This window comes from Cyprinodon tularosa, unplaced genomic scaffold (genome assembly GCF_016077235.1).
Source record: "Cyprinodon tularosa strain WSP-4 unplaced genomic scaffold, ASM1607723v1 ctg35, whole genome shotgun sequence".
Classification (NCBI taxonomy): domain Eukaryota; kingdom Metazoa; phylum Chordata; class Actinopteri; order Cyprinodontiformes; family Cyprinodontidae; genus Cyprinodon; species Cyprinodon tularosa.
In genome coordinates this window covers 670,455-685,732 of record NW_024039063.1, presented here as the reverse complement: position 1 = coordinate 685,732, position 15,278 = coordinate 670,455, and the positions used below count along the sequence as shown (strand labels likewise).

General features: G+C 38.9%; 1 protein-coding gene across 1 annotated transcript; it reads left to right on the top strand.

Annotated features, from left to right (window-relative positions):
* Positions 1-2,657: 2,657 nt before the first annotated feature.
* LOC119789879 (zinc finger BED domain-containing protein 5-like) lies at positions 2,658-4,496 on the top strand. Its single transcript, XM_038295066.1, has one exon. It carries the CDS (start codon positions 2,658-2,660, stop codon positions 4,494-4,496), a length of 1,839 nt encoding a protein of 612 aa, XP_038150994.1.
* The last annotated feature ends 10,782 nt before the right edge of the window (positions 4,497-15,278 follow it).

Here is a 15,278-nt window from a genome sequence, read left to right as displayed (position 1 = left end):
TTGTAGCGATCCAAAGGAGGAAGGTGAACAAGAAATTCTGTAGTTGGTGCTTAAGTACAAAACGCATATGTGGGGAAAAAAGACACTAGACTAATCACTCTCATTGTGGCCAATTTCCATGGTAACTCCCTGCCGAGCTGTGGTGGTAATTTAGCCTTCCTAGCTAACGACACAGAGCGAGTCATTATCTTAGCACCAGGCTATGCCCCCCCTATTTAACGATTCACGCTATGAATGAACAATTAGAGCCCAGATTGTTGCCCAAGTAGAGAAGAGACAAGAGAAAGGGCCAGTATGTGGTCACTTCAACATCGTCCATATGTCCATCCAGAGAGATGTTGCTCTATTAAAGATCGCAATGATGTTCTTTCAAAGAGAGATTATCATCACATACACTGTTAAAGCAAAACACAATAAGTATTTAAAGAAATAACCAATACAGATCATAAACTTCTATCAAAAAAAATTCTATAAATCACGTGCAAGTAACAATATTGAGGTTTCACAGTTCATATTGCAGATCTAGAAGTAACTATATTTTTTCACCATATCTCCGTTACAGATGCAATGTTGATCTTTTTACTTAAATTATTTGTGTTCACAAATCTGTATAAGTAAAATTATTTCGTGGAATTATTATTACTGCTGTTTAGATACTTAATTATATATGTTATTCCTGTGGAATGCACATGCTGAATGTAAATTATTAGATAAAATATCTACAGGTTTGTTAAATTGGTCATATAACTTACAATGTAATCATTAATGGGAAAATGTTGGTATTTGGTTGGTATTTAAAGAGTCATGAAAAAATACCCTTTTTCAGTAGGGCTATTCATCTCAACTCATGGTAAACATAATCCGATCTTTTCTCGTGTTAAAGTATTTATATTTAATATCAGACTGTAGAGAGATAAACACATTCCACCATGTTTAATAATCAAGGACAAGGTACACACAGACATTTAATAACTTGTGAAAACAACTTCAGAAGAAGTTATCAAGCTATAGCTCACAGTTACATGACCTCAAACTTGACCTATTTAACACTTAGCATTTAGAGATGTTGGCTGATTGGCTCAATAACTGCAGTTACTGTGTCCTGATGCTATAAATGCACTAGAAGGACTTTGGTCTTACCCTCTTAGGACTCAAAGACCCATTTCAGAAACTGCAGGCTTCTTAGCAGCTTAATAAGCAATAAAACTGCCCGTTTATAGTATGTTTTCACCATCTTATTACAGTATAAATCTATATGGGAATGTTGGCCATACCTCCCCTGTAAAAATCTGACATAAAATTTGTCTTCCTCAGTGAAAAATATTGAGGGACTGCTGCACTCCTCCTAGCATGCCCATTTGATGTTTTTTTATTTTCTTCATTGGTGTCAGGTAATGTACAGTATAAAATGCAAAGTAAAGACAATCACACAGAATCCTGTAGTTGATATTAGAACATTTTCAGGACACTACTCTGAATTCTTTAGTGTTGCTAAGTCCATGAATACATTTTCTCTAGCAGGTTGACTAATCAGACCTATTTAAATAAAATGCAACACCTACATTTTTATGAAAATGAATGAAACAAGTAAGAATAAGAAAATTCCACTGGTGTTTTGATTGAGGAAATGTTTTTTTTTTTGTATTTTTCTGAGGAAGTCTCTGGTGTCACTGAAGCAGGTAAAGAAGTCAAACAAAGCCACTGAAGGTGGTCAATACATTCTAGGGTTTAGTTGGACTTTCTCAGTCAACAGCCCTCCAGTCTTCACAAGTCTTTAGATTAGCTCAGTGACAATCTGTAGATTGCTTTGTAGAATATTGTTTTCATAGCTAAGCAGCCATATCTAAGTCCTTTATCAGTAAGTCTAATGTAAAATGAGCAATGCACAGGTGTAAAGCACTAAAGAATCATGCTTTTCAGGAGAGAACTCTGGGTTTGGTAGTAGCAATGAGAAGAGGATTTGTCTTACAACGATATTTCAAATATAATGAGTGCAAAGAGTTGTATGTGGGTTAGACTTCTTAACATATCTGTGAAGATTCTCAGTCATCCAGGTCATGGTCAAGCTTTAAAAAAGTTCAGTTTAGATAACTGGACTGGATGAGATGCAGGACGTCTTCTAGAAAACTTCAAATCCAGTTGCCTAAACTTAAATTTGTTGTTACAATGAAAGTTTGACTTAGCATATACAGCGTATTGTGAAATTCGTTTTTTTAAGAAGGGTTTCAGAAAGGTATTTTCTCATTTTAACATGACTGCATGTTATTGTCCAGTAAGAGTTGTGCGTGGCATAACTAAGGTAGCTTGAACAGAATCCTTAACTCAACCTGAAAGATCTCCTTTTTGATGAATTATAGTAAAGCAGTCCTTCTCAAATAGTGGGGCGCGCCCCCTTTGGGGGGCGTGGTGCGATACCCGGGGGGGCGCGTGTGACCCTAGGGAACAGGCTTTTTTTTTGGGGCCGTACTATTATAAAGTGTAATTGCGCATCCACTACAGTAGGCGGCAGTGGCGCTGTAATTTTTACTTCTGTCACGTTTGCGACAGTGCAACATTTTACGGCTTACAAGGTTACCTGGTTACCAGTGTTGAGTCAACAGAAAGCTCCGACTGCGTTCTGTCTAAAGCTTCTGTTATTCAACATAAAAACCGCCAACATGAAAAAGTTTTTAACAGGGATGAAAAGAAAAGCGGAGAGAGACAAAGATAATGAGAGAAAAGAAAGTCACCCGAAAGCTAAGACGAGGAAATACGACGAAGCGTATTTAGCGCTTGGCTTCACTGTCACTACAGTTGGAGAAGAGGAAAGACCGGTGTGTTTGCTGTGTCTAAAAATGCTCGCAGCGGACAGCATGAAGCCAAATAAATTAGCGCGTCACTTAAATACATTACACCCCAATCACGCCGATAAGCCGCTAGAGTTTTTTCAGCGAAAACGTGCTGAATATTGCCAACAGTCATCCCGCTTTGTGAAGGCTACTTCAGTAAACCATCGAGCGCTGTTAGCATCATATAAGGTGGCGTACCAAATTGCGCAGTGCAAAAAGCCCCACACCATAGCAGAGGAGCTGATACTGCCTGCAGCATTAGACATGGTCTCTGTCATGCAGAACGACGCCAGTGCAGCAAAACTAAAAACTATCCCTCTGTCCAATGACACTGTCGCCAGACGTATAGATGACATTGCTAACGATCTTCAAGAACAGCTGGTAGATAAACTCAAAGACAAACGTTTTGCCTTACAATTTGATGAAGCAACTGACAGCAACAAAGACTGTCTGTTTATTGCTTATGTACGTTTTGACATGTCTAACTCCCTGTGTGAGGATCTACTTTTTTGTAAATATGTCAGGGACAGAGCCACAGCTGAGGAGCTATTCAAAATTCTGGACTCCTTTCTGACTGAGAATGGGCTAAAGTGGGAGAACTGCATTGGTGTTTGCAGTGATGGTGCACAAACCATGGCAGGGAAGAGAAAAGGACTTAGGGCACTCATCAAGACAGCCTCACCTCATGCTGAGTGGACACACTGTATTATACACAGAGAAGCACTTGCATCCAGGCAACTTTCCCCTGAATTAAGTGAGGTTATGACTGACATCATAGATGTAGTCAATTTTATAAAGACCAGACCACTAAAAACAAGAGTCTTCTCTGCCATCTGTGAGGAGATGGGAGCTGAACATCAAACTGTGCTCTATCACAGTGAAGCAAGGTGGTTGTCACGAGGAAAAGTCTTGTCCCGTGTTTTTGAGCTCAGAGAGCAAATAAGAGTGTTTTTGGAGCAGGAGCACAAGTATGAAGTGGCAGAAAAATTTTGTGATGAGAACTTCCTGGGAAAACTGGCCTACCTGAGTGACATATTTGGAAAGCTAAATGAACTGAATCTACAGCTTCAAGGGAAAGATAAACACCTCCCTCAGGTCACAGACAAGATTAGCTCTTTCACCCGAAAGCTTGCAATGTGGGGCAGGCAACTTGATGAAGGAAACACAGATTCATTTGAGAACCTGCATGAATTTGTAGACACTAATGACTATGATGCTATCTCAGTGATTCCACACATTAAGCAGCATATTTCTTCACTGATTGGATTCTTTAAAAAGTACTTCCCTGAAAACAGTTCCCAGTATGACTGGGTGAGAGACCCTTTCAGTGCAGCAGCTCCAACTGGTTTCAGCTCTGCAGAAGAGGAGCAGTTCATTGACATGACGTCTGACTCCACACTGAGACTGAGGTTCACATCACAGACACTCAGTGCATTCTGGCTGAGTGTAGAGAGGCAGTATCCACTCTTAGGAGAGAAAGCTATAAGCATTCTGCTTCCTTTTGCAACATCTTACCTTTGTGAGATTGGCTTCTCTGCTGTTGCTGCACTGAAGACCAAGTACAGGTCCCAGCTAAACATTGAGCAGGAGCTGAGAGTTGCACTATCATGCTTCGAACCTCGCTTCGAAAAGCTGTGCACTGCAAAACGTGCTCATTGTAGCCATTAAACCTGACTTCCTCCTCATTTTGATCAAAAAAAGAAAAAATGAGCACAAATTGTTTAATTCATTTTTGTTTTGTAGGTTCAAGTGTTTTATATATTGTGCTCCCGAGTTAATGTTGCTGAACTAAATATAAATTAGTTATTTTTTTTGTAGTTTATTAGTTATTATAATTATTAAATATTATTTATTGATTTGATTTAATTTTGCAATGGTGCAATTAGTTTGTCAAACATGTTTACAGTTTAAACATGTTTAAAACATGACTTAAAACACGATTTAATAAAGTTATTCTTTGTAAGTTTGACCATATGTCTTTCTTTTTTTTTTTCTTTAATGTTAATAAGGATAAAATGCTATGCAGAGATGGATAGTCACGTGGGGCGTGGGGGGCGCGAATAGTTTTCTTCTTGCTAGGGGGGGCGTAACAGATAATAATTGAGAAGCACTGTAGTAAAGACTGCTAGCTGGCTTTCTCATCCAACATTGGCATCTGACATACTAGGACATGTCCAAATTGCAGCAAACACTGTCTGTAGATCGAATGATGTGGCTGGCAAATCTTGTACGGGTCTAGGGCCTTCTTCCTCTTTAGATCTCATAAATCCATAGGATTTCCCCATGACGTATTTCTGTCAAACGCAGCGATCAGCTCACATGTGCTCTGCTGCAAAAGAAAAAGCAGTTTTTACTGCCATAAACTGCCTTTCATCTATATGAACACTTACACTCACCGGCCACTTCATTAGGTACACCTGTCCAACTGCTCGTTAACACTTAATTTCTAAGCAGCCAATCACATGGCGGCAACTCAGTGCATTTAGGCATGTAGACATGGTCAAGACAATCTCCTGCAGTTCAAACCGAGCATCAGTATGGGGAAGAAAGGTGATTTGAGTGACTTTGAACGTGGCATGATTGTTGGTGCCAGAAGGGCTGGTCTGAGTATTTCAGAAACTGCTGATCTACTGGGATTTTCACGCACAACCATCTCTAGGGTTTACAGAGAATGGTCCGAAAAAGAAAAAACATCCAGTGAGCGGCAGTTCTGTGGACCGAAATGCCTTGTTGATGCCAGAGGTCAGAGGAGAATGGCCAGACTGGTTGGAGCTGATAGAAGGGCAACAGTGACTCAAATAACCACCCGTTACAACCAATGTGGGCAGAAGAGCATCTCTGAACGCACAGTATGTCGAACTTTGAGGCAGATGGGCTACAGCAGCAGAAGACCACACCGGGTGCCACTCCTTTCAGCTAAGAACAGGAAACTGAGGCTACAATTTGCACAAGCTCATGGAAATTGGACAATAGAAGATTGGAAAAACGTTGCCTGGTCTGATGAGTCTCGATTTCTGCTGCGACATTCGGATGGTAGGGTCAGAATTTGGCGTCTACAACATGAAAGCATGGATCCATCCTGCCTTGTATCAACGGTTCAGGCTGGTGGTGGTGGTGTCATGGTGTGGGGAATATTTTCTTGGCACACTTTGGGCCCCTTGGTACCAATTGAGCATCGTTGCAACGCCACAGCCTACCTGAGTATTGTTGCTGACCATGTCCATCCCTTTATGACCACAATATACCCAACTTCTGATGGCTGCTTTCAGCAGGATGATGCGCCATGTCATAAAGCTGGAATCATCTCTGACTGGTTTCTTGAACATGACAATGAGTTCACTGTACTCAAATGGCCTCCACAGTCACTAGATCTCAATCCAATAGAGCATCTTTGGGATGTGGTGGAACGGGAGATTCGCATCATGGATGTGCAGCCGACAAATCTGCGGCAACTGTGGGATGCCATCATGTCAATATGGACCAAACTCCCTGAGGAATGCTTCCAGCACCTTGTTGAATCTATGCCACCAAGAATTGAGGCAGTTCTGAAGGCAAAAGGGGGTCCAACCCGTTACTAGCATGGGGTACCTAATAAAGTGGCCGGTGAGTGTATATACATTCTGCTCCATGTTCTTTTTTATCCCTGCAAAGCATGTTTACATGCTGTAGTGTGCTTTTCGCTTTTATGGTTAAAAAATAAATAAAATTCCTGATCATGGCCCTACATGATCCCTACATAAAAAAATTTCCTGAATCATGGCCCCACATAAGCGACATATGCCTGTGTTTTTAACTGGTGATTCTGTTACTTTAGCTTCATTTTTATGACTTTTATTACTCAACTTATGACTTGGTTGTTTGCTGTTATTTAGTGATTAATCAATGACATATAAGACCTGCTAGCAATACAAGGCAGCTATTTGTCAAAAAAGGGCTTTTTTAATAATTAGCCGTGAACATCTTACAAGGCCTTACTAAATTTCAAACATGTTTGATTTTTTTCCCGACCTTAAGCTTCCTGATCAGGAGGTTGTTGTGAGAGGCTAATTGCCACTCTGGGGGCTAATTGCCCCCCTACACAATTCAGGATGCACGATGAGGCTGAAACTGGCCGATTCATAAAATTTGTGAACGACTGGAGGATCGGCCCGACCAGGGCAAAAAAATCGTACAGTGTATGCCCACCTTTAGGAGTTCCATTTCAGTCAAGTAAAGCACGAAATTTTAGGATAAAAAAGACTTTAAAATCTCATAAAATTTGAAACCATTTGGAGGCCCAAAGGATGTCCTGCTTATAGGGAGTTCACTTTATAAAACACTCGCATAAAGGAAGTGCAAATTACCTATTTTGTCACTCCCTTTACTAGGACTTGAGATGAAGATAAAAAGCAAGGCTCTCGATGCACACTTCTTCTGCAATATTCTTTCAATTTGCAGTTCACACCTCTCTTTCTCTCTCTCTCCCTTGCTCAGACACACACAGAGGCACACACACACCCACACACACACCTCCTAAACAACAGCACTGCAACTCCTTGAAGGTCAGTGCCTTTTTCGAACTATAGTATTGTGGTGTGTAGTTGGTGTGCACCACTGTGTGTTTCGTTTCTCTCTCACTGTCAGGCCTTTTGTGTGTCTCCTCCTAAAGAAGCTGTCATGCCGTACCACCGAAGGGCTCACAGGAGGGACAAAAAGCATACTTTTTGTTTTGTTTGCCTGCCGTCGTGTTCGTCTGGATGTGAGTGGAGTGGGAGACTGAGAGTGAAAGGTAAAGAAAGGCGGGTGAGAGTGGAGTATTGGGAGGGGTGTAACATGTAATTTGGTGTTTGCCTCACTCTACTGTACATTGTTTTAGTCATGCTAAAGCTGCTCTTTGTTAGACTGAAGAGATAGTCATCAATCACCTGTCAGCTGGACAAAAAGGGGGAGTAAGAAAAAGAAGGGCCCCCTGTTTCAATTCTCCGTGTCCTCCTCTTCTTCTTCCTCTTCTTCTTTGCTACCTAGAAAACTTAGGGGTCCAGGAAAAGCCCGGCGGTTGGATTCAGACTCGGATCTGGAGTCCAGGTGAAGTACAGGAGGAAGACTTGGAGCAATGCTAAAAAAGGAAAAAATAAAAGTACTTGATTTTTCTTGTCCTGTTTTGATGATTTTCTGTCTTCAGTGGGAAAAGTCTTCATCGCTTTTGTTTTCTTGTTGTTGATGTCAAAAAGGCTTCTAAATAGAAGCATCTAATTGTAATATGACACCTCTGAAAACGACCGTGCCACTCAGAGTCATTGGTTGCTGTCACCAGGCAACAAACCCTTCATTATGCTAGCTAATGTTAGTGCTAAGATAAGCTAACAGACCCATTAGTGCCAGTTCATTTAGCTCGTTAGCCAAAGCCTTGAGGCTGATGACATTCATTATATATCATTAGTGCACAATTAACATGTCTCACTCTGACACGGCTGCTCCCAATGTTACACGACACTTTTAATCATGTTTTATGAAATGATTCGGCTGCAGTGACATGATTTAAGAGTTTTTACATCATGTGGCATTCATTACATTAACCAGCTGTAATCATAAATGGAAGTGTAGAGAAATGCCATGCAGTGGGTTTAAATCCCGCACTCTTTTTATGAATCAATCCTCTATAGTAGGAGAAATATTCAAATTTTTCTTCATTGATGTACTTTGGTAACACATTTCAGAAACACAATTCATCTTTTGCATGACCTTCTTTTGGTAAGTTAGTGATGAAGCCACTGCAATGTAAAAGGCAACCAATTTAGGAAAGAAAGCAGTTAATGGTAACTTACAAGTTATTCATTTTACTTAAGACCAGATGTTATTCAAAAGTGGTTAAACTGAGTTAGCTAAGTTTGCGTATCTAATAATACAATAATAACAAATTTTAAAGGATTTTCTGTTTCTTTTAGGATTATTTTCCAAGTATTGAAAGTGCAAATCCCCCCAAATTACACATCTGCTCAGTGAAACAACCTGTGGTCCTGCTGAAGGTTGCTTCCTGTTGTAGGGAGGGTGTTTCTTTTCACTCTTACCAAATTCTTGATATGAATGAGGTATTACGTAAATGACTCAAAACTTCCATAGACAGATGCAATATTGTATAATTTGTATTTTGGTCTATTTTATGAATAACTAAAGTGATAAATGCCCTGGACTAATTTCAATCTTTATCTAATCAGATGACCACAAAGCATTTTACACTGCATATAATCATTCACACACTGATGCTCTGGGGCAGATTGATGAGTGAGGCTGCCAAAAATCACTTTCTTGGGCCTCTGACCATGAGCAGCAGGCAAGGCATCGACAACAACAGAGATGGAAAAGAGCAGGGCCCTCAAACCAACAACCTACTGTTTCTAGGACAATTCTCTAAAGCCGGGCATACACTGTATGATTTTTTTTTGTCCTTTTCAGACCAATTCTTCGTGCAAGAATTTTTCGATCGGGCGGAGTCTCATCACGCATCGTGGGTCGTGTAGTATACAGGGGGTAACAAGGGGCGATTAGCCTCTCACGATCACCCTCCCGATGAGGAATCGTAAGGTCGGGAAAAAATCAAGCATGTCTGAAATGCAGTCGGCCATCAAAAGATCGCATGAGTACATCGGCAGCAAAGTGTGAGAACATACATCATGAGCGGTGAACTTTTAAGCCCTGCGGTTTTTGTCGTACATTTTGAGCTGAAGCAGCATGCAACAATTGAAAATGTCTCACAGTGTATGCCCGGCTTTTCTACTGACCCACCATCACCTTAAACTATGATAAAATGTAACTTTATATTTAAATCATACCCCCTTATTGATTGTATTGTTTTGATCTGAACTTGAGTGATTAAATTTGATATTAATTAATTCTTTTTGCTTTTTAAAGCCCTTTCAGACTGCATTTCTGGTCAGTCAATGCAATAAGAATAAAATGAAGGGAATTGAATTGCCAATAAATGCTAAACTGAGTCACTTGATAAGTCAGGCAAGAACTAACAGTAAAAACAAACATCTTTACCCTGTCTTTTGTTGCAGAGTTTCATTTTTAGTATTGTAGGAACCAACATTAATTGCGCTCGATACCTTTTATATCAATGAAAGTTATCCAGTACTTCTGATGCATTGCTGATACTGATGTAAATTCCACATTTGCTGCATCATCTACGCTTCCTGGACATTTATTTAACACCACTGTTAGGTAGCACATGGCAACTAATAGAAGCTATTGGTCCTAGTTGCAGCCCTCCAGGATTTAACTCCCAGTCTTTAACCTTGCTGCCTTGAACTTCCGTGCATCATTTTTTTTCTTTTTTCCCCCTTTCCTTTCTGCACACCATGAAAAGGAAGACTAATGATTAAATAAATATTTTAAAAGCAGGATATTTACTGCTGAAGCTTTCCAATTTTGGTATTAGGCATTATTGTTTGAAAAGATAAAGAAGAAAAAGAAAAAATAGATAGAGATGTTTTACCCTTACATTGGACAAATTATAGTAAATGTACTGTTATTGTGATATCACTGCACATAATGTGCATCTTATGAAAAATCTCTGGACATCAAAAGAGCTCAGAGGTAATTATATTAATTGTTAAGATTTTAATTATAAATGCATTTTTACCCCCAGTAGATGGATAGACTATCATTGCACATCGCTCTAAAATGTGTCAAATGAATTTAACCCACCCATTTGGGAGCACACCTGCTCAAAGATCCAAAGTAGTCTTTGGTATTCGGACCAGGTAATTTGAAGTCTCTCCCAGGACATAAGTGTATAGAATATACACTTATGTCACAATATACATATATATATATATATATATATATATATATATATATACACATTCCTTGAAAGATGCTTAATTTCCTATGGAGGGCCTACGAAATGGATAGGTTAATGTTCAACAAACAGGCTCTCACATATTGAGTTTTTTATTTTTATTTTATTTGATATAACAGGTTTTCTTTTTATAATATACGTTTTTTTTTTACTTTTTAAAGTGCTCTGGTAGAATAACATTTTAATCTCAGATATTTAGGAAACATGTGCAACTGCTATACTGTTGAATATTGTTATATTAGCACAATTAACCAACATTTTTCTTACTCTTTCTTTCCTTTTCATCATAAAATTGTTCACATTCCTCCTGAGCTACAGGATCTTGGTAGCTGAATTATATGTCATACTTTTGAATCACACTTTTACATAAAAGGGAAGTACATAAGTGCAAGAGGTTAGATATGAGGCACACAGTGAGTGAATCCATGGCAGTGGTAACTTAACAAGATGCAAAATATTTCAAGAGGTCCTTCCTTTGCGATTAATATTTTATACATGTTAATAGTGCAGAAAGATTATAATTTTAAAAACTTATGAGCCTTAGATTACAGCTATTTTATAATTTCCTCAATATTGCCTAATTTTCCCAGTTCTTTAAAGATAAGGGTTTAAAGATATGCAAAACAAATGTAAGACCTCTGTGTCAAAGATTTGAGAATGGCTGTGCACTTCAACTGTCCCAAGTCACACACAGGAGCAAACTGTGTTTCTCTCTTTATTCTCCCTATCACATTCATCTTTCCTCTGATCCACACACAGAGACATGGCAAGCAGTATTGATTTTGCTGTCTCCAAGCTGTTGAGGGTGCGTATAGTTGTGAGTGTGTCTGTATAAAGGGGATTAAGGCCTCGCTCCGCTAAGATACCATCAGCCATCAACCCTCCTAGTCCGCTTCGGGCTTTCCCTGCTGCCGCATTGTCTATTCTGCTCCGCTATGTGAAAAATGTTGAATATCAACAATGGCTTTCAGTGGTGTATTGTTGAGTTTTTGTATGAACTAATCTTGCCTCAGTGAAAGAGACCTAGGGCTTGGACAAAACGTCTAGAGCCACAGCATTCCTAGCTGGCTCTCCCCTTGAACACTGAGCAGAAGGCTGGGACTGAGGGAGGCAGAGAAGAGGGAGAGCATGCAGGGAGGCTGGAGGAGAGGCAGGGAGAGACGGAGAGCTGAGGCCGAAGATGGAACTCCAAGAATGGGCGATAAGGAGGATGAAAGTAGGAAGGTGTGAGGGTGGGTTTAGAACCTATTGAGGAGAAAAAGGTGAGATAGAAGGAAGCTGAGAAGAGGCCACAATGATAACAGGCAGATAAATCATTAGTAGGATAAAGAGGGAATGTAGGGATTAAAAAGTGTACTAGGAATAACAAGTGTTAATCTGTAGAGTAAAACAAAGATAAACAAACAGGATTACTTGCCCAGTGAAGAAATAGGTGAGCCTTGGATGAGCATTCCATCAAAAGGAACATTTAGGATCTGGGACTTTGGTTAAGGCTCAGCATGAAACAAGATCATCAACTTGTGTCAAAAACAAGACTAATACAGAAAAACTAAAAGCTGTTTGAGCCTTCATCCCTCTGGAATGCACCTTCCTTTTCCTGCTTTGGATGTAAGGCTAACATGGACAGCAGCGGATGTCCAATCAGACAACAAGACATCACCTCCTGTCATAATGACAACCGTGACATCATGGCAAGGTAAGCTCTCAGAAACATTAAATGAAAAATCAAATGAGTCTTTAAATTAGTCTGAGTGGAGTTTTACTCCTGTTGCTTTTTACATTTATCAGCTCAGAATGGCTTCAGGTGTAAACATTGTAGATAGAGAATGATTGATGAGCATTATCTTCCTGAAGGTCTACTCTGCTCTGCTGCTTTTATAATATATGATATCAAAATGCTTGTTTAGTGTATATGCATGCTTCCATCCTCTCCTGCTGTATATGAATGGCTCCCTGTTCAGAGAGAGGGGGATAAGGACAGGATATGTGTCATAGGATGTTCATCCTAGGGTTAAGATTGGGCCACATTAAAATAAACCAAGTTTTCTAGAAGTACATATATGCTTTGCCTGTGATTTGTTTTATCTATTCAGAATGAAGAGGCTTTAAACACCACTTTCCTTGCAGGCATTCATACAATTATACTGTAGGTGGATGAGGTGCACAGTTGCAGGGAGCCTCAACTGATTAAACTTGTATTCTCTGTCATATTAATGCTGTACCAAATTGAAATTAACCTTTAGAAACACCATTGGTCAGAATGTATGGATGTCTATTTAAATTGAGATTTGTTTTTTGTTTCCTTGTGAAATATAGAAGTAGGGACCTTCTTCCCTCCTTTTAATTTAAAATAAATAGGTTAAACTGCTTAAACTATACCAATTTAAACAGAACTGGAGAACACTGATGTGTAAATATCTAATTTTTATATCTACGATAAGCTGAGAAATGCTTAATTATTACAATTATAATGCATTTAAGTTTTGATTTGTCAAAAACTGTCCCTTACTCTTTTCAGACTTTAAAGGCAAAGCCAAAAGTGTAGGAGGAGATACAGAGGAAATGATAGGAAAGACAAGATCTGCTTTGTGAGATTAGGAGCTTTATTGTAGATAAAAACCACAAAAAAAAAAACAACACAAAAACATGTCCTTCTAAATGAGCCATTGCAAATGTTTTTCAACACAGAACAAGTTATTTACCCAGATATTATTGTTCACACTTTTCAGTTTTTAAACTGGTGCTGTTGATGAGTTTTCTATAGCATGTGAATTTGAACTGTGATTAAACAGTGGTGTTCTTTTTTCAATAATATTTGTTAGGGCTGTCATGTCTGATGCTTACCAGTGGAAGAAATGTTTAGGTATTTAACCAAGTTACATGTCACAAATCCTTTATATAGTTTTTTTCTTAATATTGTTTAAATAATGTTAGGCAATGATCATCTACATTTTACCAAATGCCTAAAAACAAAAGCTACCAATATCAGTACTAAAAAATTGTCTAAATTATGTAGATAATTAAAATCATCAGAACATTTAGAGGTTGGCACAGAATATACTCAACTAAATGTTTTTCCAGCCTTGTTTCATTGTACCTGTGACTAAGAACCCATGAACATCTGTGTCTATTTTATGATAAAAGTATTGTTTCTAAATACTTTAAAGCTTGCTATATTAAAACCATTAAAGGAGCTGATTGAACATAATTTTAGTGTGCAAGTTTTGAATGCAAAAGGTGCAATAACGTGAGCTGAAAGGTCTTCCTTTTAAAAGTCTTGGCTTAATCCCCCCAATGTATGAGAAAATGATGAAAATTGTGAATGACCATTAATGATTCATATTTTTTAATTATGTTGGTTTATGTTGGTTTTTTATTTTCTTAAAGTAAGCAGTAGATCAAATGAATGTCTGTGCTGAGATATTTTATGTTGTCTCATAGCATCTTCTGATCAGGCTGCAGAATTCTGGTCTCATTCTCCAGCTCTCATAAACATCAGCCAAATTACAGATTTGTGAAGCTTCAGAAATGAATTTCTTTACAAGTTCCTTTAAAAAGCTGAAGCATTATTTGTTCTTATAATTTCTCTCTTTATTTTTTATAAATGGATAAGTGTAGTTTGAGAGATGCATTTCTGACATACAGTATTTTTTTACTGTTCTTGGAAGTTAAGATACATTTGAAAGTTTCAGGATGTTCTCATTGGTTGCATGTAGAGCTGTGCGGTCTGCGGGGTCAACAGGGTTTGTGTGTGGCAGTTTGAGGTCAGTACCACAGCAACCTGGATATGAGATTTAGTTGGCTTAACCCTTCACCCCAAAAAAATCACAAAAAACCAAACACACACTATCATGCACACACACACACACACACACACACACACACACACACACACACACACACACACACACACACACACACACACACACACACACACACACACACACACACACACACTTTCAACACAGAAAACAGACATGTGAACATCAATGCAGTATAATCGGCAGCCTCTGGTGATTTGTCCTCTCAGCTTGAAGCCCTGTCATTCCTCCTAGCCCTCTTCACAATTACAGCCCTGAACTGAACTAGAAAATCTGCTTCAATCTAGCAATTAGTCTCGAGGCCACTGCCTGTTGGTGGGGAGGGGTGTGTGTGGTGGAGTATACTTGTGAGGACCAAAGTATAAACCCTTAGAACAGTCTAATAATGTGGAATCACTGGGTCACTTTTTACCAAATAAGTACTCAGGCTGATATTGCAAACCTTATTTCTTTTTAATTTCAAGGCTTTTAATAATGAAATCATCCTGCATCCATGCATATTATCTCTGCAAGTTATTGCCCTCTTTCCCTCCAGTTATCTTTGGTTTTCGAAGGTAGGAAAAAGTAGAGCAATTCTCAAATAGTGGACCATGTCATGCACAAATTGTTAATAAAATTCAACAAAATACAATTAGATGGTGCAGTAACTCTTATAGTGCTTTTTTAAACAAGTTTGTGTAGATGTTGATAGATGTAGCTGCAGCTGTATCTACTGCAGAAATCTGGAGAAGCCTTCGACTGAAGCAGCAGCCTTCCAAAGATGCTCAAGTTGCCCAAGTGTCTAAACCC

Coding starts and splice junctions, on each gene's coding strand:
- LOC119789879 (XM_038295066.1), top strand. CDS start 2,658: ATGAAAAAGTTTTTAACAGGGATGAAAAGAAAAGCGGAGAGAGACAAA.